Below are 27,990 nucleotides of genomic sequence, written 5' to 3'. Positions count from 1 at the left end.
GCACCTTCTCTTTATGTTCCTCTGACAACAGGTGATATTCCTGGAGAATGGAGCCTCAAGGGATTGCCCGAGGGGCCCCTGCCCACGCGTCCAAAGATGGCCCCGGCAAGCCCGCTGCGCCCCAGAAGAACGCTTACGCCCGGCTCGTGCAGAAGCACCACAGCGGACGGTTCCGCTCCTACCTGCACCACATTGCTCAGAAGCTGCAGCTGGAGGACAGCGTCCTCGACGACTTGGGCTTGGAGTCCGAAGCCGCCCTGAAGAGCGGCCTGGTCAGAGAAGCCCTGTCGAGAAACGGGGTGCAGGCCCTTGGCTGCTCGCCCGTCGGGGCTCCAGGGCCCGAGAATTCGAGCGAGGGCAAAGAGCCGAATCTTGCCAGGAAGAGACGAGAGCCCGGCTCTGGCAACCGAGAGCCGGATGAGGTCGTGGAAGGAGAAGATTTTGCTCCTAATTGGCGTGGCGATGCAGCTGTCCCGTCGAGCGCGAGGCAGGTACGGGCCAACCGAAGGATGTCACCCAGACCGGGCTTCTCTCCGCAGAAAACGTCCGGCTTTGAGGAGAGGAACAGGGAAGAGCTGTGGAGGAGCGGCCGGGAGGGTCCCCCTGTCGCAGGGAGGGCGGAGAACTTCGCGCCCCTGGGGCAGTTCGGCACGGATTTGTTGGCCGCGAACGTCAGGAAGGGCTGTCACTCGTCTCCCAGCCAAACCCAGGGTGAGCTGTTCAATAACTTCATTGGTTAAAGTAGCTTCCGAGGGTAGCGGCGTCCCACTCATGTTGCTGTCGTGGAATTGTTAGCCGAACAAATGTCCCGTTGCTGCTGGTGTCATGGCTGCAGGGGACCTTGATTTGTCTCGATCGCTAAAAGCAGGGGGCTTGCTGCAGGCGTGGAAGGGAGCTGAAGGGAGCCGGGCTGTCCTTTGTTGTGCTTACGTGCCAGCGTGAGCGTCGTGATTTGGGCATCTTAGTTGATAGTTCCATGGGAATGTCAACTCAATGCCTGGCAGCTGTGAAAAAGGCAAACTCTATGCTGGGGATCATTAGGAAAGGAGTTGATAATAAAACTGCAAGGATTGTCATGCCCTTATATAAAGCCGTGGTGCGACCACACTTGGAGTACTGTGTTCAGTTCTGGTCGCCACATCTCAAAAAGGATATTGAAGAGATAGAAAAAGCGCAGATTGAAGGGGCAACGAGGATGATTGAGGGACTGGAGCAGCTTCCTTATGAGGAGAGGCTGCAGCGTTTGGGACTCTTTAGTTTGGAGAGGAGACGTCTGAGAGGGGATATGGTTGAAGTCTATAAAATTATGCATGGGGTAGAAAATGTCGACAGAGAGAAATTTTTCTCTCTTTCTCACAATACTAGAACCAGGGGCATTCATTGAAAATGCTGGGGGGAAGAATTAGGACTAATAAAAGGAAACACTTCTTCACGCAACGTGCGATCAGTGTTTGGAATATGCTGCCACGGGAGGTGGTGATTGCCACTAACCTTGATAGATTTAAAAAGGGCTTGGACAGATTTATGGAGGAGAAGTCGATCTATGGCTCCCAATCTTGATCCTCCTTGATCTGAGATTGCAAATGCCTTAGCAGACCAGGTGCTCAGGAGCAGCAGCAGCAAAAGGCCCTTGCTTTCACCTCCTGCACGTGAGCTCCCAAAGGCAACTGGTGGGCCACTGCGAGGAGCTGAGAGCTGGACTAGATGGACTCTGGTTTGATCCAGCTGGCTTGTTCTTATGTTCTTAGTGGCTAAGAGCAGTGAACTCTAATCTGGAGAGCTGGGTTTTGGCTCCACATGAGAGCAGACTCTTTATCTGCCGAACCAAGTTTGTTTTCTCGCTTCCACGCATGAAGCTGCTGGGTGACCTTGGGTAGTCACAGTTCTCTCTGAACTCTCCCAGCCCCACCCGCCTCACAAGGTGTCTGTTGTGGGGAAAGGAAGGGAAAAGGAGCTTGTAAGCCACCTTGAGTCTCCTAACAGGAGAGAAAGAAGGTGGAGGGTGGAGCAGCAGTGGCGTAGTGGTTAGGAGCAGGTGCATTCTAATCTGGAGGAACCAGGTTTGATTCCCCACTCTGCCGCTTGAGCTGTGGAGGCTTATCTGGGGAATTCAGATTAGCCTGTGCATTCCAACACATGCCAGCTGGGTGACCTTGGGCTAGTCACAGCTTCTCGGAGCTCTCTTAGCCCCACTCACCGCACAGAGTGTTTGTTGTGAGGGAGAAGGGCAAGGAAATTGTAAGCGCTTTTGAGTCTCCTACAGGAGAGAAAGGAGGGATATAAATCCAAACTCCTCTTCTTCTTCTTCTTGCAAGTGAGCCCTACCATTCGTACACAAGCCCCCTGTGATGCCTGAGTGGTGTTGCTTTGGTGTAAAAAGGCAACGTGTTTCCCTTCTGCGATTTGCAAAACAAGAGACTTAACCAGCACTGACTGTAACGCAGTGTTGCAAAACTGCACCCCTTCCGATCTGTTGGGGTGAGTAATGTGTCCGATGATGCCGACTGTGCTCTTCTCACGGGGAACCCGGGACAGGAGTCCTCACGGGCCAAGGAGGGCAAACTTTTGTGAGTTTTTGCCGCAGTTGTGCAAAACGTGCTAAACAGATCCAGTTGTTGAAGCGATAAACGTCATAAATCACAACTCCTGGCGTTTTTAAAAGAAACCTCTTGGCCCGAATACCCAAAAACACGGTGATGATTGTTCACGTTTGTCTTTTCTGAGAGATCGGGTTTCTTTTCATCCCACTCTCCAGCCAATTGGAGGTGCTTGTTAAAAACTGAGCTAATTTATTTCGGTTGTGCTTTATCTGGCTGGGTGCGAAATGATTTTCCGTTGGGATCAATCGTGTCTTCCTGAGGCTGTGGGAAGGGTGCCGATGTGAAAGGTCTTTTTTTTAAGAAGATGTCTGGCTAGGACTCTCCAAATAGGGTTATAGCCTCATGTAGAGGAGTGGGGAATCGAGCCCAGTTCTCCAGATTAGAGTCCATCTGCTCTTATCAATTACACCATCCTGACTGTCTTGCGGTGAGGCCTGGAGTTCTCATGGAATTATAGATGAAGAAGATGAAGAGGAGGAGGAGGAGGAGGAGGAGTTTGGATTTATATCCCCCCTTTCTCTCCTGCAGGAGACTCAAAGGGGCTTACAATCTCCTTGCCCTTCCCCCCTCACAACAAACACCCTGTGAGGTAGGTGGGGCTGAGAGAGCTCCGAGAAGCTGTGACTCGCCCAAGGTCACCCAGCTGGCGTGTGTGGGAGTGCACAGGCTAATCTGAATTTCCCAGATAAGTCTCCACAGCTCAGGCGGCAGAGCTGGGAATCAAACCCGGTCCCTCCAGATTAGATACACGAGCTCTTAACCTCCTACTTCACTGCTGCTTCTGATGATGAAGAAGAAGAGTTTGGATTTATACCCCACCTTTCTCTCCTGTAAGGAGATTCAAAGGGGATTACAATCTCCTTTCCCTTCCTCGCCCCCTTGTGAGGCAGTTGGGGCTGAGAGAGTTCTGAGAGAACTGTGACTAGCCCGAGGTCACCCAGCAGGAATGTAGGAGAAGGGAAACACATCTGGTTCACCAGATAGGCCTCTGCCCCACAGGTGGAGGAGTGGGGAATCAAACCCGGTTCTCCAGATTAAAACCCACCTGCTCTTAACCATGCTGGCTCTCCACGCTGGCTCTCCAGAGTACAGGAAACACTTCTCCTGGAGCAAATGGCTGCTTTGGAGGGTGGACTTTATGGTATGCTATAGAGTTTAGGAGAAGGGAAACAGAAGTCCTAGAGTCGCATCACATCTGGTGGAGTCACCAGGTCCTCTCCTCAAATCTCCAGGGATTCCCCAAACCAGATTCGACCCTGCGGCCTTCTTCCTACCAAGCAGATGGTCTTCCACTGAGGCACTTAGTTCTCTCTCAGCATCCTTCCATCTTCACCTGTGCAGTCTTTTCACCCTGGACCATTGGGCCAGTCTTAGTCCTGCTTGTGGGGACTTCATAAGAACATTAGAACAAGCCAGCTGGATCAGACCAGAGTCCATCTAGTCCAGCTCTCTGCTACTCGCAGTGGCCCACCAGGTGCCTTTGGGAGCTCATGTGCAGGAGGTGAAAGCAATGGCCTTCTGCTGCTGCTGCTCCCGAGCACCTGGACTGTTAAGGCATTTGCAATCTCAGATCAAGGAGGATGAAGATTGGGAGCCATAGATCGACTTCTCCTCCATCAATCTGTCCAAACTGCTTTTAAAGCTATCCAGGTGAGTGGCCATCACCCCCTCCTGTGGCAGCATATTCCAAACACCAATCACACGTTGCGTGAAGAAGTGTTTCCTTTTATTAGTCCTCATTCTTCCCCCCATCATTTTCAATGAATGCCCCCTGGTTCTAGTATTGTGAGAAAGAGAGAAAAATGTCTCTCTGTCCACATTTTCTACCCCAGGCATAATTTTATAGACTTCATGGCAGTGTGTCAGCTTACAGACATTTCCCCATAAATACTTGAAGCTGCCAGATACTGAGTCAGGCCCTCGGTCCATCCAAGTCAGTATGGTCTACTCAGGCTGGCCGCAGCTCCTCAAGGTCTCAGGCAGAGATCTTCAACATCACCCGCTGCCTTGGTCCTTTTAACTGGGGATGCTGGGAATGCAACCTGGGACCTGCGGCATGTCAAGTAGACGCTTCGCCACGGCCCCTCTGTGGTCTGCTGGTCTGAGAGCCAGCGAGGCGAAGTAGTTAAGAGCAGGTGGATCTGGAGAACCGGGTATGATTCCCCACTCCTCCACCTGAGAGACAGAGTCTTATCTGGTAAACCAGACGTGCAGTGGTGGGATCGAAAAATTTTAATAGCAGGTTCCGGTGGTGGTGGGATTCAAACAGTGGCGCCGCCGCACACACGCGCCTCCAGTCCCTATTGGGCAGGGAGGTTGCTTTAGTCATCCCTTCTCGGCACTCAGAAACAAATTAGTAATCACTTCTAGAGAAGTAACCACTTCTAGAGAAGTGGTGAGAACTGGTTGGATCCCACCTCTGCAGACGTGTCTCCGCACTCCTACATTCCTGCTGGGTGACTTTGGGCTAGTCTCAGTTCTCTCAGAACTCTCTCACCCGCACTGTCCTCACAAGGTGTCTGTTGTCCTTACAGGAGAGAAAGGGGGGATATAAATCCACCTCTCCTCCCCCCTCCTCCTCTTCTTCTTCTTCTCTTTTCTTCTCTTCTTCTTCTCTTCTTCTTCTCTTCTTCTTTTCTTCTTTTTCTTCTTCTCCTCCTTTTCTTTTCTTCTTCTCCTCCTCCTCCTCCTCCTCCTCCTCCTTCTTTTCTCCTCCTCCTCCTCCTCCTCTTTCTTTTTCTCTTCTTCTTCTCCTTCTTTTCTTTTCTCTTCTTTTCTTCTTCTTCTTCTCCTTCTTCTTCTTCTTCTTCTTCTTCTCCTCCTCCTCCTGCTCCTGCTCCTGCTCCTCCTCTTCTTTTCTCCTCCTCCTCCTCCTCCTCCTCCTCCTCCTCCTCCTCCTCCTCCTCCTTCTCCTCCTCCTCCTTCTCTTCTTCTTTTCTCTTCTCTTCTTCTTCTTCTTCTTCTTCTTCAACAACAGGGTTCTGCTTGGTAGTCAAGGTTAATGCAAACAATTTGCAGGGCCACTTCTGCTGCCAGGCACCCCACGTTTTTGAACGGCTCGTGTTTCGTGCTGCGGTTTTTAATCATCAGCCACCTTGAGCAGGACTCTGAAGAAGCGGCATATAAATATTCTAAATATGTAAATCGCCAACTGTTTGGGGCATCACGAAGAAGAGCGTGCCAATGTGTTGCAGGGCATGGCTTGCTCCCAGCTGCCAGGGGTACAGGAGGTTACTGGATACCCCCCAGCCCAGCTGGAGATGGGGCCAGCCCAAGAGGGAATAGCTTTACCTTGCTTGGCGTGATGAAAGACTTTGACCCAGCTGTGACAATTACGCCCCTGCGAAATTCTGACTATAATGCAGGCTACGGCAACCGGGCTCCGGGGGTTGTAAGGGGATCATGCCGATGTTTTGACATCATTCTGGCTGCCGACCTGGGTTTTTCTCCGTTTCTTGTTTCTGTGGCGCTCACCAAAGTGTGTCGAGAGTGCCCCGCAATTCTCGTCCAGCCGAGAGAGGGAGAGAAAGAGAGGTCAGTTCACCTACTTTAGAGCAGAGCAGAGCTTTGATATTTGCATCTCCGTTCACAGATTGCAAAGGGCAGGGCGGATAAAAGCGGACGCCTTTCAAAAGCCGCTGATTTTAAAAATTGTAATCAGATTTGCTGAGACTTAAATGCAGTTCAATGTAGCAAAATGCAAAGTGATGCACATAGGAGCAAAAAATCCAAACTTCACATACACACTACAAGGGTCAGTGCTATCAGTCACAGACCAGGAAAGGGATTTGGGCGTCTTAGTTGATAGTTCCATGGGAATGTCAACTCAATGCATGGCAGCTGTGAAAAAAGCAAACTCTGTGCTGGGGATAATTAGGAAAGGAGTTGATAATAAAACTGCAAGGATTGTCATGCCCTTGTATAAAGCCGTGGTGCGACCGCACTTGGAGTACTGTGCCATTTGAAGTTCTGAGTCGCCACATCTCAAAAAGGATATCGAAGAGATAGAAAAAGTGCAGAGAAGGGCAACGAGGATGATTGAAGGATTGGAGCACCTTCCTTATGAGGAGAGGCTGCAGCGTTTGGGACTCTTTAGTTTGGAGAGGAGACGTTGAGGAGGGATATGATTGAAGTCTACAAAATTATGCATGGGGTAGAAAATGTTAATAGAGATAAATTTTTCTCTCTTTCTCATAATACTAGAACCAGGGGGCATTAATTGAAAATGCTGGGGGGAAGAATTAGGACGAATAAAAGGAAACACTTCTTCACGCAACATGTGATTGGTGTTTGGAATATGCTGCCACAGGAGGTGGTGATGGCCACTAACCTGGATAGCTTTAAAAAGGGATTGGACAGATTTATGGAGGAGAAGTCGATCTATGGCTACCAATCTTGATCTGCCTTGATCTCATAATGCAAAGGCCTTAGCAGACCAGGCGCTCAGGAGCAGCAGCAGCAGAAGGCCATTGCTTTCACCTCCAGCATGTGAGCTCCCAAAAGCACCTGGTGGGCCACTGCGAGTAGCAGAGTGCTGGACTAGATGGACTCTGGTCTGATCCAGCAGGCTAGTTCTTAAGTTCTTATGTTGATATTTTAATGTTCTGAACTGCCCTGAGCTTGTGCAGGAAAGGGTGACTTGCACATTCAATAAAATAAATAAATTAAAGGAAAAATCTGAATTCAGATCTGTTCAAGCCAGCCTAAGTTATGTCACAGGATCATGACTGTATATCAAACACGTTGTCTTAAGGCGGCTTTCCTATGTCACGAAAGAAGAAAACATGGTGGGTCGTGGTCTGGGGTTAAGAGCAAGGGCGTACCGCCTATGGGGACATGGGGTAACCCATATCCCTGGGTGCACGTAGACCTGGGCGCCAGCACCAGCTCCGGGCGGTAGACCTGGATGCCGGCAGCGGCTCTGAGCCATAGACCTGGATGCCTGCACGATCTCCAGGCAGTAGACCTGGATGCTGGTGTGAGCTCCAAGTGGTAGACCTGGACGCCAGCACGGGCTCCAGGTGGTAGACCTGGGCTCTGGGTGGCAGACGGGGGTGTGTGTGTGTGTGTGTGTGTTCAGATTTTGTCTCTGGGCTCCATTTTTCCTAGATGTGCCTGTAGTTAAAAGCCACTGTAGGGTACTGTTGGACCAGGATCTGGAAGGTCTGGGTTTGGATCCCCATTTTGCCGTGGAGAATTGTTTGGTGACGTTGGCCCAGTCAGCCACTCTCAGCCCAACCAACCTCGAAAGGTTGTTTTGAGGGTAAAATGAAGGGGAGCATGCTGTAAGGTATTTTGGGTCCCTGTTGGGGTGAAAAGTGGGGTACAAATGAATAATTAGAAGAGGAAGGAAATGGTGATTTGTAGGAACATCTGATAGGACTGTCCCATGGTCCCTGATTTTGGGGTTTTCCGGACTTCCCTCTGTGATACACCTGTGAAGATGCCAGCCACAGATGCAGGCGAAACGTTAGGAACAAGATCTACCAGACCATGGCCACGCAGCCCGGAAAACCCACCACAACCAGTTGAATCCGGCCGTGAAAGCCTTCGACAATACACAGAAATCTGTCGTTCACCCTTTTGTCCAGCAGTTTGCCTGCTAAGGTCTCCTTTTAGTCTGCAGAACAGTACCCTGTCTGGGCATGGGGCATGGAAAGAGCCGGCTGGATCAGGGCCAGGAGTCCATGTCAGTCCAGCTCTCTGATGCTCGCAGTGGCCCACTAGGCGCCTTTGGGAGATCGGCTATATGCAGGAGGGTGAAAGCAAGGGCCTTCTACAAGGCTGCCATTTCTGAGTCACCTAGTCTGCTAAGTTGCATTTTGCAATCCTCAGATCAAAGAGGATCAAGATTGGTGCAGCCATGAATCGATTATATATCGATAAATCTTGTCCAAGCCCCTTTTAAAGCTATCCAGGTGAGTGGCCATCACCCCCTCCTGTGGCAGCATATTCCAAACACCAAATCTGGTTGTGTGCAGTAACAGTTTCCATTGAATACAATTTATTTTTCAAGCCTTTTCTAATATGCCCTGGTTCCACGTATTTTGTAGAAAAGAGAGAAAAATTTCTCTCTGTCAACATTTTCTACCCCATGCATAATTTTATAATTCTCCTTTGCATCTAACGTTTTGAAACCTGCAGTCCATTTGGAGTTCTGACACAGCGCGGTGGACGCAGCAGCCAAACCAAAACAGAAAGGAGAAGAAAAACCTCGAACTAGAACAAAATTAGGTGTGTAAAAAAGTTGACAAAACTGCGGGAGCTTTGATTGTGTCTTCCTGCCGGGCAGGTGGTCGGACCAGATGGCCCTTGTGGTCTCTTCCAACTCTGTGATACTAGGAACAGTACAGTGGAACCAACACTGGATTGTGAACACATGAAGCAGCCAGATACTGAATCACAGCCTTGGCCCGTCAGGGTCAGTATTGTCTGGATAAAGATACGGTCTATTAAGACTGACAGCAGCTCTCCTGGGGGTCGGGTGGTCTGCCGTGTCACCCAAGGGCTGGTCCTGTTAACTGGAAACACCAGGGATTGAACCGGAAACCTTTTGCACGCCAAGAAGATGTTCTGCCACTGAACCAGAGCCAGAGTGGTATAATGATTAAGAGCAGGTGGATTCTAATCTGGAGAACCGGGTTTGATTCTCCACTCCTCCACCTGAGTGGCAGAGGCTTATCTGGTGAGCCAGATGTGTTTCCACGCTCCTACGTTCCTGCTGGGCGACCTTGGGCCAGTCACAGTTCTCTCAGAACTCTCTCAGCCTCACCTGCCTCACAAGGTGTCTTTTGTGGGGAGAGGAAGGGAAAGGAGCTTGTCAGCCCTCTTGAGTCTCCTTACAGGAGAGAAAGATATAAATCCAAACTCTTCCTCTTCTCTCTTTGCAGAGCTTTCGTGTAGTGCCGTGGTGGCGAACCTTTGGCACTCCAGATGTCTCCTGGACTACAATTCCCATCAGCCCCTGCCAGCATAGTTAATTGGCTGTGCTGGCAGGGGCTGGATGGGAAATGTAGTCCATAATCATCCTGGAGTGCCAAAGGTCTCATGCACTTTCTCACTATAATGATGTGCATTCAGGGTGTAGAACATAAGAACTAGCCTGCTATGGATCAGACCAGAGTCCAGCTCAGGGTCCCAGGCTCTCTGCTACTCGCAGTGGCCCACTCAGGTGCCTTTTGGGAGTTCACGGCTGCAGGAGGTGGCTTGGTGGCCTCTCTGCTGCTGCTGCTCCCGAGACACCCATAGAGTCTCCCTGGCACCTGCAGGTCTCCCGAGCACCTGGTCTCTTCCTAAGTGTAGATCTGCTTAGGACACAGGTGTCACAGCTTCCTTGGCCCTCAGATGTTATGGACTACAGTTCCCATCATCCCCTGCCAGCATCATGCTTGCAGGGGATGATGGGAGCTGTAGTCCATAACATCTGGAGGGCCGTGAGTTTGACACCCTATAACTTCAGAGGATAATTTTTTTCGAGACCTTGTCACGGCAGAATGGCTGATCCTGCGGTTCTCCCGTCCCGTGGCTGGTCTAGCCGCTTTCTGTCTTTAGCGATCTTTCAGGACCTCCTCTGGGCCTTTTTGTCCAAAGAAAGCAAAGTAGTATGTTAGCTTTTGGGGGGGGGGTCAGTAGTGGTATCCGTGGTGACGCGTCTCTGACAGTGCAATCCAGAACAGAGTTAGACTCCAGCCCAGGGGTAGGGAACCTGCGGCTCTCCAGATGTTCAGGAACTACAATTCCCATCAGCCTCTGTCAGCATGGCCAATTGGCCATGCTGGTAGCTGATAGAACAGATTCCTAAGGCTATGAAAGCTGATTCCAGCTAAGCCAGTGGAAGTCAGCAGGCCTGGAGGCACAGAGTAAAACTCCCGCCGGGATTAGCTGTGAAGCTTTTTATAGCACTGTGACCCTGAAGAGAGAACGGGGAAACTGGTGTCTCCAGGGGTGGGGTGGGACGGAGGGGGAGCTGGCAGGGCGGCGGAGGTGGCTGCGGGTTCAGAAGAAGGGTGGAGCAGGTTCACAGAGAGTCCCGAGGGAAGGGCGCGTCAGTGCGGCTTAGCCCCTCCAGTTAAGGCAGATGTTGCTGGCTACTCTCCGGCACAAAAGATGCGGGAATTGTTTCTGGTGACCGGCGCTTTCCAGCCCCTGCTAAGCCACTTAAAGCGGCTTATTTTTTTTTTTTCGTCACAAGTCTCCACCACTTCATTAATCAGCCAGAGCGAGCTTTTATACAGTTCGGTCTCGCGGAGGCGCTGCAGCTCTTTGGCGCTCGGCTCATCCAAGTTCTCATCAGTTGTGACTGTTTGGAGAAGTTTGGAATGCCCAGGTGTGCTCCTCAGGTGTCAGGCTTACCTGCAGGGGTACGGAAACAGTGGTGGGATCCAGGAGGTTCTCACAGGTTCCCGAGAGTAGGTTACTAATTATTTGTGTGTGCCAAGAGGGGGTTACTAATGGGTGATTTTGCCACGTGATTTTGGCCTTAGTGACGCCCCTCCTCTCAGCAGTAGCACGCAGAACTTGAAGCAGTCTAGCAGGGGGTGCACCGGCGTGCGTGGCAGCCTGCGCCTGTGTGCATTCGTTTCCCGCCCAAGGACCGGCGCAGCGGCTGCGTCCTTGCCACAGCCCCGCCCAGGAATGCCCTGCCCCTGGAATGCCCGGCCACGCCCCCGTCGTGCCCCGCCCAGCCCCATTGGCGCTAAGCCACAGTTTGAATCCCACCACCATGGGAACCTGTTACTAAAATTTTTGGATCCCACCACTGTAACAGAAACCTTTTTTTTTTAAAAAAAGCATATGATTTTATTCTTCAAATTGGGCCATACACCAATGTATCTAATTCTGTACATGGCCCAATCTGTGGATATTTAAATCTGGGGTCTGAGACGTGAGCCAGATTTTTCTACAACCTGAAAAAAAACAGGTTTACCGAGAAAAAACTATGATACCATGTTTCCACAAAAATAAGACAGGGTCTTCTATTAATTTTTATTCCAAAAGATTCGTTAGGATTTATTTTCAGGGGATGTCTTATTTTTTCCCATGATTTTGCGCCCCCCATATGACCAGGTCAGCTGCACCGTGGAATCTGTAACTAGGGCTTATTTTTGGAGTAAGGCTTATATTTCAAGCATCCTCCAAAAATCCCAAAATATCATGCTAGGGCTTATTTCTGAGGTGGGGGGGCAGTATTTTTTTTGGGGGGGGGAACAGTATTTAAGAAGGGGGGAAAAGGTAAGCTAGCCCCCAGTAATAGAAAGAGCACCTGTACCTTTAAGAATTGAATGCTCACTCAGTGGCTGTTGCTAGGCAACTGCAGCAGTTTTGCCAGGCTTCAAGCTTTGGTTTTCTTTCAGTAAAGGGGAAAGGGAGAGGGCCTTTCTATGCCTGTTTTGGCCTTTGAGGGAAGATTCCTCAGGGCCCAGCCCAGCAGCTGCTAGTGGAGACCTGCTAGCATGCAACACGAACGACTCACCTCAGCCTGAGCGCTCCCTGCTGTTTAACAGAAGTCATCCATGTTGGAGTTTCACACCAGGATTTGGAAGACCCGAATACAAATCCCTGTTCTGCCATGGAAGTGAATTGGGTGACCCTTGGGGAGGGAGACCCACAGACTCCCCTCCCTTGCATGGCACCCCTCACCCTCCCCTCCCCTCACTCCTTCCCCTTCCCTTGCATACCACCCCTCCCTCTCCTCCCCCTCTCTCCGCTAGGGTGGGTGGGCCATGTCCAGATGCCGGGCCCCCTTCCCTCCCTTGCATGCCACCCCTCCCTCCCTCCCCTCCCTTGCATGCCACCCCTCACTCGCTCCCCGCCCCACACTCCTTCCCCTTCCCTTGCATATCACCCCTCCCCCTCCCTTCCCCTCTCTCCACTAGGGTGGGTGGGCCATGTCCTGATGCCGGGCCCCCTCCCCCTCCCTTGCATGCCACCCATCACCCCCTCCCTCCCTTGCCCTCATGACTTTACCTCACGACTCCCCCTCCCTGTGGGGAGACCCACAGACTCATCCGGATCTACCACGCTGGGTTGTTGTGAGGTTAAAACAGAAGTTGGTTCCCTTCTGTGGAGGAAGGAAGGGTGTGAATGGAAGCAAACAAATATAACTGAAGATTGAAGGGTAGGAGAAAAACCAGCAGGGAAACACGAAGACCAGGGGCTAACAGGAGGGGGGAAAGAGGAAATGGTGCCAGGAGGGGAGATACAGTGAAAGTTTGGATAAGTGAGTGGCTGTGGCTGGGTCAACAGAAGTTGGTCGTGCAAGAAGAAGACAACGCTATGAAGGTGTCAGGGAAGGGAGCAGCAGAGGAAATGGGGTGGTTGGGTGGGAGAGCGGCAGTGGGGCTGAGCAAGAGGGGAGGAAGCGGGGCCTGCATGGGTGTGGGATCTCTCCTGTACCATGTGTACAGCGTGGTGTGGTGGTTAAGAGCAGGTGGATTCTAATCTGGAGAACCGGGTTCGATTCCCCACTCCTCCATCTGAGTGGAGGAGGCTTATCTGGTCAACCAGACGTGTTTCTGCACTCCGACATTCCTGCTGGGTGATCTTGGGCTACTCACAGTTCTCTCTGAACTCTCTCAGCCCCACCTGCCTCACAAGGTGTCTGTTGTGGGGAGAGGAAGGGAAAGGAGTTTATAAGCCACCTTGAGCCTCCTTACAGGAGAGAAAGGTGGGGTATAAATCCAAACTCCTCTTCCTCTTCCTCTTCCTGTTCCTCCTCCTTTTCCTTCCTTCCCTCCTTCCCTCCTTCCCTCCTTCCTTCCCTCCCTCCCTCCCTCCCTCCCTCCCTCCCTCCCTCCCTCCCTCCCCTCCTCCCTCCCCTCCCTCCTTCCTTCCTTCCTTCCTTCCTTCCTTCCTTCCTTCCCTCCTTCCATCCCTCCCCCTTCCTTCCTTCCTTCCTTCCCTCCCTCCTTCCTTCCTTCCTTCCTTCCCTTCCTTCCTTCCTCCCTCCCTTCCTTCCTTCCTCCCTTCCTTCCTCCCTCCCTCCCTCCCTCCCTCCCTTCCTCCTCCTCCTCCTCCTCCTCCTCCTCCTCGTGTGTCCTCTTGTTGTCCTGTTTCTCTTCTCAGTTGCTCTTGCTGCAGGCGCTCACCCCTTCGTACGAGTGTCTGTGTTTGGCTTGGTGTCCCTAGATTTCTTTTGTCCCCGATTCCCAGGGAATGTTTTTTGGTGTACAACCATTCCTTCCTCAGAACAGAGTGCATAACCAACAGCTGTCTATCTTTTTTTTTTTAAAAAAGCATTTGTTGGCTTTATTTTTTCGAGCGGGATGTTTAATCCCCCAAAGTCTTGTACGGTGTCTTGTATTTTTGTCTTGTTTGGATAAAACGAAACCGACACTCCTGACCCTCTGGAGTCTGTGTGTGTTGATGTGATTCACTGCCGGGATCGCACGGCCCCGCGTTTGCTCTCTTGCTCTCGTTTGGACCGCTCGCAGCCGTCCGCGTCTTTGCTACCAGATATAAGAATAGTAATTAAACACTGTGGGATTTTCATTTGGCAGCTTTCCCCCCTTATGTAATGCCGCAAACGATTGAAGCGGTTAGCAGGGTGGAGGTTTAGAAACTCTGTAATGTGCCGGGCCAAGAGCATTGATTTAAAGGCTATGTTGACTGGCACCGGCTCTCTGAGGTCTCGCGTCTTTCCAAGTCCTGCTACATGATCCCCTTTTAAGCTGGAAATGCTAGCAATTGAACTGGAGGACTTCTCAATGCAACCTGCGAGCTCCTTCGCTGACTGCGAGGTCCTTAAAGGACTTCTATGCGTGTGTGCCATGCTCATGTATCCACAAGACATTCTTACTGGAAATGCCACAGGGCTGTGTGTTGAGTCCTTTATTGTCCACCCTTTATCCATATGATTGTACTCCTGTCTATCCTAGTAACACCATTATCAAATTTGCCGATGACACAACAGTGGTGGGGCTCATCTCTGGAGGGGATGAGTCTGCCTATCGGAGTGAGGTGGACCGACTGCTCTCATGGTGCAGGGAAAATAATCTGGTTCTTAATACTAACAAGACAAAGGAGCTTATAGTGGACTATAGAAGGAATAGCTCAGAAATTCAGCCCTTGACTATAAATGGAGATCAAGTAGAGCGGGGTGGCTAGTTTTTAATTTCTGGGCCATGATTAAAGAGGACTAAACGACCTGGGGCGTCCCAGACTGCCAAGCTGTGGGTTAAGAAGGCTCCAGCAAAGACTGTACTATCTGAGACTTCTAAGGAAACAACAACTGAATGGAAAACTCCTGGTGTCCTTTTACCGCTGTGCTATAGAGAGTGTCTTCACCTACTGCATCTGTGTATGGTTCTCCAGTTGCACACTGGCAGATAGGAAGGCGCTCCAAAGGGTGATCACTCCTGCACAGAGGATTATCGGCTGCCCTCTCCCCTCCTTGGAAGAACTCTATAATTCCCGAAGCCTAAAGAAAGCCCAAAATATTTTCCTCTGAGGATCCCGTCTCATCCGGCACACTCTCTGTTTGAACTGTGACCATCCAGCAGACGATACAGGTCTATCAAAACTAGGACAAAGAGGCTTAGAGACAGCTTCTACTCTAGAGCTGTGGCTATGCTAAATTCAGCGGCTTCGTGTTGATGTGTTTGGGGCTGTGTAGGGATGGGTGGAGGAAGGGGAAAGTGAGGGTGGGGTACGAGTCTGGAATTGTGTGCATCGAGGAGTGCTGCTGTAAATTTCGTTGTGCGTGCACAATGACAATAAAATGCTTATGCTTTTTTTTTTTTGCTTTTGCTCTGAGGCCTGAAGTTATGTTTTTAATTCTGCCTTTCCACCTGATCAAGGTCCCCAAACCAGCAAAAAGGGGAAAAAGAATAAAACATTTGAACAATTAAAGATACACTTAAAATGATAAAATACATCAACAGAGGGGGACAGACCAATTTCCCTGGGTAGGGAATTCTAGAGTGTTGGTACCACAACCGAGAAGACAGTTTCTTGTGGTTGTCTCCACGGCCCTTCCTATATTCTTAAATATACGAGCATCCAGCTCCACCAGTATTTGTGTTAGCATGTCCCTTGCATAGGAACATAAGAAAAGCACTTCCGGGTCAGACCAGGGACCAGCTATATCCCTGGTCAAGTTTTGTGTGTTTGTGGAGAACCTTCTTTGTCTATTAATGCCCATAACCTCTAGAATTGGCACATCTGTTACTGTTGCCATAGAGATGCAGCTGACTTTTGGGACTCTTTAGTTTGGGGAGGAGACGTCTGAGGGGGGATATGATTGAAGTCCATAAAATTAGGCATGGGGTAGAAAATGTGGACAGAGAGAAATTTTTCTCTCTTTCTCACAATACTAGAACCAGGGGGCATCCATTGAAAATGCTGGGGGGAAGAATTAGGGCTAATAAAAGGAAACACTTCTTCACACAACGTGTGATTGGCGTTTGGAATATGCTGCCACAGGAGGTGGTGATGGCCACGAACCTGGATGGCTTTAAAAAGGGCTTGGACAGATTTATGGAGGAGAAGTCGATCTCTGGCTACCAATCTTGATCCTCCTTGATCTCAGATTGCAAATGCCTTAGCAGACCAGGTGCTCAGGAGCAGCAGCAGCAGCAGAAGGCCCTTGCTTTCACATCCTGCCTGTGAGCTCCCAAAGGCACCTGGTGGGCCACTGCGAGTAGCAGAGAGCTGGAATAGATGGACTCTGGTCTGCTCCAGCAGGCTAGTTCTTATGTTCTTATAATGGTCCACGAGGCCATGGTTGAATTCTTTTTTAGCCCAGGGACCGCCACATACTCACAAGTTAGTATGGGGTAGTGGTTAGAGCACGACACTAAAACACTGGGATTGAAATCCCCATTGATTTTAGAAGCTCCAGAGGGACCTTGGACAGAACGGAGGGAGTGAAACGCTTCCCTGAACTCCTTGGAGGGAGGGCGAGAGAAAAATGCCAGATCGATCGACAGACGGTAGTTTCAGTTGCTCGGGAGGAGCAATCATTAGCCAGGTGGGGAAGAGACACACCTGCGTCAGTTAACTTGGGGTCGCTTCAAAAGTGACCTGTGGCTGCCGTTGGATCACATGCACTGGTGATCGCCCGTGAAAGTTCTTTGTGAATCATAAGTCATGCCCTTCTCACAAAATTGTTGGGTGGCAGTGATTCACAAAATACTTCCCCTGCGATACGGGGTTGTGGTTGGGCTTGTGTCTGTGGACAGGATCTTGGACGCTTCCTCTGTTTGCTTGGAGAGAAGTTGGGCACCGCTTTGCCATGCTTTTGATCTAACGTGTTCTCTTGGAGGCGGAGACCTTCTCGGTGGGTGATTTCCACCCCCTCTCAGGGAGGCAGGATCAAAAACGTCACTTCCTGTTCAGGCTAGGACTCCTTACTTTCCCCAGTTCTATTTCCTGCCTGAACAGGGAGTGCACGGATCCTTGGGCTCCTTAGCTTAGCTGTCTTTTTTCAGGTTCCTTAGCTCTGCCTTCGATTGTCTTCTTGGCCTTCTTTGTGCTTCAGGGAACAGGTGCTGTCTGCCAGCGCTCTAGAGGGGCGACGTCTTCACCTCTGCAGGGCTTGGCAGCTCCTGGGAACCAGATTTCATCACGGCGTCTATAAGTGCCAACATTTATAGGAGGAGGTTAAGAGCTCGTGTATCTAATCTGGAGGAACTGGGTTTGATTCCCAGCTCTGCCGCCCGAGCTGTGGAGGCTTATCTCGGGAATTCAGATTAGCCTGTGCACTCCCACACTCGCCAGCTGGGTGACCTTGGGCGAGTCACAGCTTCTTGGAGCTCTCTCAGCCCCACGTACCTCACAGGATGTTTGTTGTGCGGGGGGAAGGGCAAGGAGATTGTAAGCCCCTTTGAGTCTCCTGCAGGGGAGAAAGGGGGGATATAAATTCAAAGTCCTAATTCTTTCCCCCAGCATTTTCAATGTATGCCCCCTGGTTCTCCTCCTCCTCCTGCTCTTCTTCTTCTTCTTCTTCTTCTTCTTCTTCTTCTTCTTCTTCTTCTTCTTCTTCTTCTTCTTCTTCTTCTTCTTCTTCTTCTTCTTCTTCTTCTTCTTCTTCTTCTTCTTCTTCTTCTTCTTCTTCTTCTTCTTCTTCTTCTTCTTCTTCTTCTTCTTCTTCTTCTTCTTCTTCTTCTTCTTCTTCTTCTTCTTGACATGTTTCCACACTTTTACATTCCTGCTGGGTGACCTTGGGTTAGTCACAGTTCTTCAGAACTCTCTCAGCCCCACCTACCCCATAAAGGAATTAGGGCTGTTGTGTTAAAGAGGAAGGAAGGAAAGGCTTGTAAAACCACCTTGAGTCTCCTTACAGGAGAGAAGGTGGTGAAGAGACCACTACCACCTCCTCCTCCTCCTCCTCCTCCTCCTCTTCTTCTTCTCCTTCTCCTTCTCCTCCTCCTCCTCCTCCTCCTCCTCCTCCTCCTCCTCCTCCTCCTCCTCCTCCTTCTTGACATGTTTCCACACTTTTACATTCCTGCTGGGTGACCTTGGGTTAGTCACAGTTCTTCAGAACTCTCTCAGCCCCACCTACCCCATAAGGTGGGGCTGTTGTGGGGAGAGGAAGGGAAAGGAGCTTGTAAGCCACCTTGAGTCTCCTTACAGGAGAGAAAGGTGGTAGAGGACTACCACTACCACCTCCTCCTCCTACTCCTCCTCCTCCTCTTCTTCTTCTCCTTCTCCTTCTCCTCCTCCTCCTCCTCCTCCTCTCCTCCTCCTCCTCCTCCTCCTCCTCCTCCTCCTCCTTCTTCAAAAACAAGTCTGCAGCCATTTCCCCTGTGGTCACGGGCAGTGTGTTTAGAACAGAAGAGGTTTTTTTGGGGAGTTATATCCTGCTTTTCACAACTGTAAGGAGTCCTAAAGAGGCTTACAACCTCCTTTCCCTTCCTCTCCCCACAACAGGTAGGTGAGGCTGAGAGAGTTCAGAGAGAACTGTGACTGGCCCGAGGCCACCCAGCAGGCTTCATGTGAAGGAGCAGGGAAAACGCCCCAGTTCTCCAGATTAGAATCCACCGCTCTTAACCACTACGCCGTGTTTGCTGTTAGGTGGGGTCGTGGTTGAGGGAGGGGGCGGGGCGCGATCAGCGACGGTGTGCTTTGCCAGAAGCTATGGAGCCTGGGTCTGCAACCTGTGGCTCTCCAAATGCTCGTGGACTACAATTCCCATCAGCCCCTGTCAGCATGGCCATGAATTATAATCCATGAACATCTGGAGAGCCACAAGTTGCAGGCCCCTGCGTCTGGACCCTGGCCGTTGCGCCACTCGGAGTATGCCGTGCCAGTTCTGTCCTTGCACATGGTTCGGTGTAGCCTCAGGTTTACATGAGCATAGTTCAGTGATGGCGAACCTATGGCACGGGTGCCAGAAGTGGCACTCAGAGCCCTCTCTGTGGGCACACACAGAGTGCCCCCCCACATCTAGGCTGGCCTGGGCCGCTGGGCTCGATTATTAGCATCAGACCTAAGATACGGTGGTGGCTGGTCGATTTTCGCGAGGACACTCGCGGCTTTTCGTGAAGTGTCCCAGCGTCCTTATGCCATTGTCCGATTCACGGACAATGGCCGCGCTTACACTGCCTTTCGCGTGGCTCGGTCAGGAAACAGAAAAAAAAGCGCAGAAGAGGCACTGCGGCGGCTGCGGTGCCTTCTGGGGAAGCGCTCTGTTCCTGACTGGGGAAGCGCCACGCAAAACGGTATAACGAATAATCATCCCTACTTTTATCACGAAAAATCTGGTCGAGTATAACCTAAGATACGGTGACCACATCCGATGCTGACACTCACGCTTTGGCGAGAGTGTCCCGCTATCTCCGCCGGCTTATGCCATTGTCCCGACATGACAATGGCTCATATATATCAGTTTGCGCGGTATGCCGTCAGGAAAACAGAAAAGACCCCAGAAGGCACTGCGGTAGCGTAGTGCCTTCTGGGCTCTTCCTGACTGGGGAGCCCACCCAAAGGCAGTGTGCGGCGGCGCGGCGCCGCCCCGCTTTATCATCAGTAAAAAATCTGGTCAGTATAACCTAAGACCCAGTTTTGGTGGAGCAGTGTAGGTAACCCTGTTAAGCACTGTTAAACCCCACTGATTTTCATGCAAAGAACTAAAGCACGATCCTTTACCTGGGAGAAAGCTCGGTTGCTGGCAATGGGGCTTGCTTCTGAGTAAACCCTCCTAGGGTCGTGATTCACCCGTTCAAAGCATTGCACGGTTGCTTCAAAGCAGAGCCACCAACTACCAGCTAGCTTACTCCTGAGTAACGCACGCCTCGGAACCAACTGTTTTTTCTAAACTGAAACCTCAGTATTCAGGTTAAATTACCGTGTTGGCACTTTGCAATAAATAAGTGGGTTTTTGGGTTGCAAGTTGGGCACTCGGTCTCGAAAAGGTTCGCCATCACTGGCATAGTTGGAAAAAGGTTTCCCACGTATGGTAGCTGAGACCTCTTGCTCCTGCTGTCTACAGGAAATCCCGGGACCAATGCAGGAGCCTCGGTATCTTCCGCTGATGTCTGGAAAAGCGACTCGCGAGCTGATAGCAAAGTGTTCCAATTGGTTTTTATCAGCGTTTTGGCGTTGCTTTCGTTTCTTCTCAGCATCCTTGCCCGCAACATGGAAGTTCCCTTCCCTCCCCAAACCCTTTACACTTAAGCTCCCTTTGTTCATAACTGGATCATGATCTAATTCCGGGAACCATGATGGTGCTTTTGATTACCAGTGGAAGACACAGAATGGGTCTGCAGGCTGCCGACTCATGGGCTAACCTCATTAGGTGCTGGATCGAAGTTATATTTGGTGGGGAGGGTTACCAAACAATGGGCGACTTTGTTCTCTTTTATGCTGCGGAGGCTTTTGTGCCAAATGGTTCCAGAAATCGAAAGGAACAATTGAGCGCCCGGAGCTGACAGTCGGAATACTTTGCTCTACTTGGTAGCGTGTCACCTGGAGACTATACAGCAGTTTAATGATGCTTTTGAATAGCTTCTCTTGTCTTGGGAGGACATAAGGAACCATGATTTAAACGGCAAAGCTGAAAAGTTCACTGGCAAGCAGAAACACCCCCCGATTTAGCTTTGGAGACAGCGGGAGGGCTGAGATCCACTGTTTCCTGTCTGGGGCTTCTGGTGACCTCATTGGGGTTGAAGCTCTATCCTGGATCAGTGATATTCTGGGAACATGGCTGGGAACGTGGCCGTCTAGAGCAGGGGTTCCCCAATATGGTGCCCTCCGACCTCTTTCCAAGCGCCCACCAAGTTTTTAGAAGGTGTTGTGGGGACAGGCAGGCTTTTGCCCAGCAAAGCTTTTGATTGGCCAACAGCTATTTGATTTGACAAGCTGGAACTGGTCCAGAAGAGGACAACCAAAATGGTCAAAGATCTGGAATCCGTGCCCCACAAGGAGAGACTTAGCAAGCTGGGGATGTTTAGTTTGGTGAAGAGAAGATGAAGATAGCCGTGTTGAGATATTTGAAGGGATGTCGCGTTGGGGAGGGAGCAAACTTGTTTCCTTCTGCTCCACAGACTAGATACAGTGGTGGCGAACCTTTGGCACTCCAGATGTTATGGACTACAATTCCCATCAGCCCTTACCAGCATGGCCAATTGGGGTGGGGTCTTCCAGCCGCCCCCAGAAAGGATGAAATATTGTTCACCTTGACATGGCCCCATGCGCTTCTCTGTGTGCTGATGACATGTAGGTCATGATGTCAGTGCTGACCAGCGTGTTATGAGTTAAACCATCACTGCACCATACTATGACAAAATTCCAAAGGTGCCCACGGGTTGGGGACCCCAGGCCTAGTGTTTGAGGTGCCCTCCTTTTTAAGCTGTCATTTTGGTGGAAGAGTGCCGGGCTGGAGCACAGGTAGGACATCTCACGTTGAATCCATGGTCTCATCCCATGAATAATCTTTATTGGCAGGTCTGGAAGGACCCCTGCTTATGTCTAGGAGAGTGGTTGCCAGAGGAGGCCAAATGGGGCTAGACGGGTGGCTGATCTGATTCCTTCGAAAGGCAGTTTTGTATATCTGGGCTGTACCCCTAGTTAAGAGGCCTGGAATCCGAATCGTCAGCTTTTGGAGGAACCCCAAAGCTTGTACTCGGAGTCTTTGCTTACATCTTCCCTATCACGTTGCTTTTCTAGTGGGGTTAGGAGGTTAACTCCAGAGCATCTTCACACAGGGGAGTTATCAGTTTGGCTGCACTTCTAAACTTTCAAAATAAATGATTTGTATCTCCCTGAAGATCATTTCAGAGGGTAGCCGTGTAGGTCTGTAGCAGAACAGCTAGATGTATTGTCGAAGGCTTTCACGAATTGAATCACCTAAACTGGGCTCTACAGGCTAATGGTTACTGTACCACAGACATCAGAAGAGCTGCAAGACCAAGAACAAGCCACATGAACAAGGATAAAGAGCCATCTAGAGGGAAAGTGTTCTTCTCATACATCAAGGGAACCACTGACCGTATAGGAAAACTGATGAAGAAACATAACCTACAAACAATTTACAGACCCACTAAGAAAATTCAACAAATGCTACGTTCAGCAAAGGATAAGAGGGATCCTCTAGCTACTGCAGGAGTCTACCGCATACCATGTAGCTGTGGACAAGTCTACATAGGAACCACCAAACGCAGCGCTCAGACACGAATCAAAGAACACGAAAGGCACTGCAGACTATTTCAGCCAGAAAAATCAGCAATATCAGAACACTTGATAAACCAACCTGGACACAGAATACAGCCCGGAAACCACACAGCATTCCAGAACAGCTAGATTCGAGACCCAACAAAATTGGGAGGGGAGGTATGAACTTTTGAGAGTATAAACTCCCTTCGTGGGATATGAGGTACATCATGTATCTGACAAAGGAAGTTTTGACCTATGTATTGTAGAAGGCTTTAAGGTTTAGAACTCGTGTATCTAATAGGTTAAAACGGCCGTGTTCCAGTAGCATTTTCTCCTGATGTTTTGCTTGCATCTGGCTGGCATCTTCAACCCACAACACTCTAGAACAGGGGTCTGAACGTGTCTCCGGAGCCGTGACATGTGGCTCTCTTTCTAGCCTTTATACCAAGGTTCAAGGTGGGCCTGGAGGTCGGAGGGTAGTATGGGCATGTCCCTCCAGGAAAGATGAGCGAAGGGGCCAAACTCTCCAGCTCAGTGGAATCCTTCAGGGCTGCACATGGAAAGTGGGTTGGTGGGATCTTACTGGGGTGATAAGGTTGCTGACCCTGCCTCTGGGAGCAGCAGAAGGAGTAACGGGTTAAGAGAACTTCTGTGTGTATCTAATCTGGAGGGAACCGGGTTTCGATTCCCAGCTCTAAGCTGCCTGAGCTGTGGAGGCTTATCTTCGGGAATTCCAGATTTCAGCTCTGCTGCACTCCACCACACGCGCTCCAGCCCTGGGTGACCTTGGGCTAGTCACAGCCTGGGCTTCTCGGAGCCTCTCTCAGCTCCCACCTACCCTCAGCAGAGGGTGTTTGTTGTGAGAGGGAAGGAGTAAGAGATTATAAAGCTCCCTTTGGGAGTCTCCTGCAGGAGGAGAAAGGGGGATATAAATCCAAACTCCTCCTCCTCCTCCTCCTCCTCCTCCTCCTCCTCCTTCCTGCTTCTTCTCTTCTTCTTCTTCTTCTTCTTCTTCTTCTTCTTCTTCTTCTTCTTCTTCTTCTTCTTCTTCTTCTTCTTCTACTACTACTACTACTACTACTACTACTACTACTACTACTACTACTACTACTACTACTACTTCTAGAAGTTTGGACCCTTGGAAGCTTGTGGGAGTGCTAAATGCTGTCAAGTTGCTTCTGTCCTACAGCGACTCTATGAATAAATGACCACTGAAGCATGTCTCTGCCATGGAGAAGTGCTTATGCCCTCGGAAATCTTGTTTGTCTTCCTATAGGAGGCCCACTTTGGACTTACGTGGACTCCTGTATGTCCACCCAGAGGGCCACCCCAGCTTGGACCTGTGTCTCTCTGAGTGTCACTAAAAGGAAACCAAGCGTGAATCAGTCAACACAACTAAGGATGGTCTCCCCCCATCCTGTCCAAACATGGAGTGAAGCCAAATAGATTCAGGGCTCGTTTTAAGGGCTCCCCAACAGAAGATTTCCAGGAAGTCAAAAACACTCGTTGAAGCTTCTAATTAGAGATCCAAAATTCCTAGAAACCTTTTTTCCCCGAAGGAGGGAGGAATGGAAATATGAGAAAAAAAATCATTAAAGTCTCACTGTATTTAGTTTTATTTTCTGTACCAAACTTGACTATATCCTGAGGGCTTATAAATAATATATACTTTGTATTATGGACTTGCCTGGGCGTGCTGGAGCAAAATAAACTCGGGTTTAAAGAGCAGAGGCGGGAGGGAATTCTTCATTGTTATAGGACAGTGATGGCGAACCTTTTCGAGACCGGGTGCCCAAATTGCAACCCAAAACCCACTCATTTATCGCAAAGTGCCAACCCGGCAATTTTACCTGAATACTGAGGTTTCAGTTTAGAAAAAATGGTTGGTTCCGAGGCATGCGTTATTCAGGAGTAAGCTTGGGGGTAGTCGGTGGCTTTGCTCTTTGAAGGCTAAAAGTGCAAGCTCTTCCAACTTGAGGTAAATCCTGCGACCCTAGGAGGTTTACTCAGAAGCAATCCCTATTGCCAACAACCGAGCTTACTCCCGAGGCAAAGGATTACTGGCTTTAGTTCTTTGCATACAGAAAATCGAGGTGGAGTTTAATGGCTTAACACAGGGTTACCCACACTGCTTCCCCAAAACGAGGTCTTAGGTTTAATGCTAATAATCGAGCCCAAAGGACCAGAGGCCAGCCCTAGATCAATGGGAGGGATGGGGGGGGCACAAAAATCTATTTCTTGGCGTGCCAAGTACTCCACAGAGGAGTAAGCCAGCACACCACTGTTATAGGAAGTGTGGCATGAAGTGGTCCTCCCAAACTTTCTTAATCTTCCTCCTGCCCAGTCCGAACAAGCTGTGGAGGGGAATGCAAATTTCCCCCCCTGCTCTTGGATATTTGTGGGTCCCGTGTCCTGCAGGCTTTTGCAATACCGAGAAATGGGGGAGAAAGATTATTAGATTGGGTTGCTTCAAACATGATTCAGTTCCTGCTTTGAAACATTTGTCATGTAAAAGTGCGTGCAATCCATGTAAAGAAGAATGGGATGCGTCAATAAGAGTGTAGTGTCTACATCAAGGGAAGTAATTGTACCACTCTGCTCTGCATTGGTCAGACCTCACCTGGAGTACTGTGTCCAGTTCTGGGTGCACAGTTCAAAATAAGAGAATAATTGAGCCAAGCTGGAGCGGGTCCAGAGGAAGGCAAAGACAGCCAAAATGCCATGAAAGGTCTGGAATCCATCCATGCCCTACGACAGCGACAGCGAACTCCTAGCCGCGGAGCTACAGGGATGTAACTTAGAGCCCTTTAGGTGAAGAGCGCGTCTTGAGGGGGATATGGGATTAGGAGTCCCTATCCAAGGTATGCATGGGGTAGAAAATGCTGGACAGAGAGAGGCTGACCTCTGCTGACAATCTCACTAGAAACCAAGGGGGCAAAGCTCCAGTTTAGAACGATGCTGGGGAAGAATTAGGACTGCAGATAAAAGGAAACGCCTACTTCTACATTACAGCGATTCAAAGCGTGGCATTGGTGGGTTTTGGAATATGCGTGTGCCACCGGAGGTGAGTGGATGGGCCACTCAAACCTCAGGATTCAGCTTTAAAAGAAAGGGGGCTTGGACAAGATTTAGCAAAGGAGGGAGAGATAAGTTGATTTATGGCTGTGACCAATCTTGATCCCTGCTTTGATCTCGAAAAGGTTGCAAATGCCTTAGCAGACCAGGTGCTCCGGGGAGCAAGCTCCAGCCCACTTAGAGAGCCATTGCTTTCACCTCCTGCAGTGAGCCTCTAAGGCACCTGGGTGGGCACACTCTGAGAGTAGCAGAAGGCTGAGGACTAAGGCGGACTCTGGGTCTGATCCAGCTGGCTTGTTCTTATGTTCTTATGAAGAGAAGATGAAGAGGTGACACGATAGCCATGTTTAGATATTTGAAGGGATGTCATGTTGGTGAGGGAGCAAGCTTGTTTTCTGCTGCTCCAGAGACTAGTACTAGGAGTCATGGGCTCAAGGAGAAGGAAAAGAGATTCCCACACTCTAAGCTTATCCAAGGGAAAAACTTCCTGACAGTCAGGGGCTGTTAAATGAGTGGGAATGATACCTCCCTGAGGAGTGGGTGGTGGGAGTCTCAAAGTCTGGAGGTTTTTAAAGAGAGGCTGGATGGCCACCTGTCAGGAGTGCTTTGCTTGTGTGTTCCTGCATGGCAGGGGGTTGGACTTGATGGCCCTTGGGGTCTCTTCCATCTCTATGATTCTATGATTCTATGAGTCACAATGGGCTGCTGAACTGAAGAGCAATTGATTATTGCCCTCATCGCTTACCAGGAGAAGGTCCCTTCAGGGTAGGTACCAATGTACCGTTCTACAGTGGAGTCTTTTCGTTCAGTCTCCAAAACTCATGGAATCTCACTCTGAGTTAATTCCTTTCTTTCAGTGCCATAGTCTGTGACTGCAGTCCCCACCGTGGTGCGCGCGGGTGCCATGGTGCCCACCAAGTAAGCAAGGCTGGGGGGGGGGGGCTTGTGTCCAGCAGAGCTTCTGATTGACTGTACAGTTAAAAAGGCATGTTGTTAGGCAGAGCTCCTGCCTCACATCTTGAAGGGATTCACTTTCATAGAGAGTGAAGTATAAACTTCAGCTGCATAACCCAACTTGTGGAGTGGTTTTCATCTCTTGTGCAGGGCAGCAGTGCATGCAGGGAGGCCAAGAGCCTCGCGGTATCTAATCTGGAGGAACCGGGTTTGATTCCCAGCTCTGCCGCCTGAGCTGTGGAGGCTTATCTGGGGAATTCAGATTAGCCTGTGCACTACCACACATGCCAGCTGGGTGACCTTGGGCTAGTCACAGCTTCTCGGAGCTCTCTCAGCCCCACCCCACTTGCCAGGGTGTTTGCTAGAGGGGGGGGGGCAAGTAAGGGAGACTGTCAGCCCCTTTGAGTCTCCTGCAGGAGAGAAAGGGGGGATATAAATCCAAACTCTTCTTCTTGTGGCAACCATCTTGTTGCATCTGTCACCTTCTGTCAGAGGTCCTACGGTAAGGTGACCAGATTGTCACCTCATATAGCATGGGACTCCGGGCGGGTGAAGCTGAGTAGGCTGGAGCATACATGCTCTTGTAGCGCAGCTGCGGGAAGAGAGCACTACCTTCTGAGAACCTCCTGTTTCCCGCCCTGTCACAGAAGCGGGGAAACGAAGGCGCCTCAGTGGCTGGGCAGTGCGCTCCTGCGGCTTACGTCTGCCTGGGAGGCTGCCACACTGCCTTCTGGGAAGCGCCAGTTTCCCGGTCCCGCAAGCAGGGTAGAGCGCGAGGCGCCAGAAGGCAGTGCGCTCAGCGACGTCGCGGGCTGCGCACCCAGAAGTCAGTGTGGCAGCCTTCCAAAAACCGGGACAGTTCAAAAAACCCGCAGGACGCGGGACAAATTGTTTGAAGGCGGGACTGTCCCGCCAAAAGCGGGACATCTGGTCACCATATCCTACGGGGTCTGCACCTGAAAAACGTTGGGAACCCTTGGTTGATGGCGTAGATCCCTGTTGTTCACTGGCAGAAGGCCTTTTCACCATTTAAAAAGAAAAGTTGGGGGGTGAATCATGGTTTTTGCTGGTTTCCCCTTTCTCCTGCAGATCCTCTGCTTCATTCTTTCCAGGGGTGGTCCAGCAGTCCCCAAGAACCCAATTTTAGGGGAGCACAGCCAGATAGAGGCAACAGGGACGTTCGTTTCCAAGCTCCCTTTGGCTGTATAGTATTTAAACGCAATTGGCGACTGCTCACTTTATGAATGGCCGTGTCCACTTCTGTATATGTCACTATTGTTTGTATATGTCACTGAGCCCTTCGGGGGAGGGCGGTATACAAACATAATTAATAATAATAATAATAATAATGATAATAATGATGATGATGATGATGATAATAATAATAAGTGTTGAAACACAATACACCAGACATCACCGTGATTGAGGATAAGAAAGTGAGCATCATCGACATAGCAGTCCCCGGTGACAGCAGGGTCATTGAAAAAGAACACGAGAAGGTCACTAGATACCGCGATTTGAAAATCGAGCTTCAGCGTCTATGGCACAAACCAGCTGAGGTCGTCCCAGTGGTAATCGGCGCACGCTAGAAGCCATCCGAAAACACTAGGGCAGCACTTGGAAACATCTTTGAATTGACAAAATTAACATCTGTCAAATTCAGAAGGCAGCCCTGCTGGGATCCGCACGAATACTACGCCGATACGTTACAACTTCCTAGGCCTCTGGGTGAGGCTCGAATTGTAATGAAGGCCAACAACCAGCTAAA

The 27,990-nt window shown here is 50.2% G+C and overlaps 1 protein-coding gene across 1 annotated transcript; it reads left to right on the top strand.

Annotated features, from left to right (window-relative positions):
• The first annotated feature begins 34 nt into the window (after nucleotides 1-34).
• On the top strand, nucleotides 35-20,216 carry LOC125438541. The gene is made up of 4 exons (XM_048506972.1): nucleotides 35-711; nucleotides 3,090-3,094; nucleotides 18,370-18,379; nucleotides 20,032-20,216. Exons 1-4 carry the CDS (start codon nucleotides 48-50, stop codon nucleotides 20,214-20,216), a joined length of 864 nt encoding a protein of 287 aa, XP_048362929.1. The 5' UTR covers nucleotides 35-47.
• Nucleotides 20,217-27,990: the final 7,774 nt, after the last annotated feature.

This window comes from Sphaerodactylus townsendi, linkage group LG08 (genome assembly GCF_021028975.2).
Source record: "Sphaerodactylus townsendi isolate TG3544 linkage group LG08, MPM_Stown_v2.3, whole genome shotgun sequence".
NCBI classification, from domain to species: Eukaryota; Metazoa; Chordata; class Lepidosauria; order Squamata; family Sphaerodactylidae; genus Sphaerodactylus; species Sphaerodactylus townsendi.
This window is presented reverse-complemented; position numbering and strand designations above follow the sequence as displayed.

Coding starts and splice junctions, on each gene's coding strand:
- LOC125438541 (XM_048506972.1), top strand. CDS start 48: ATGGAGCCTCAAGGGATTGCCCGAGGGGCCCCTGCCCACGCGTCCAAA.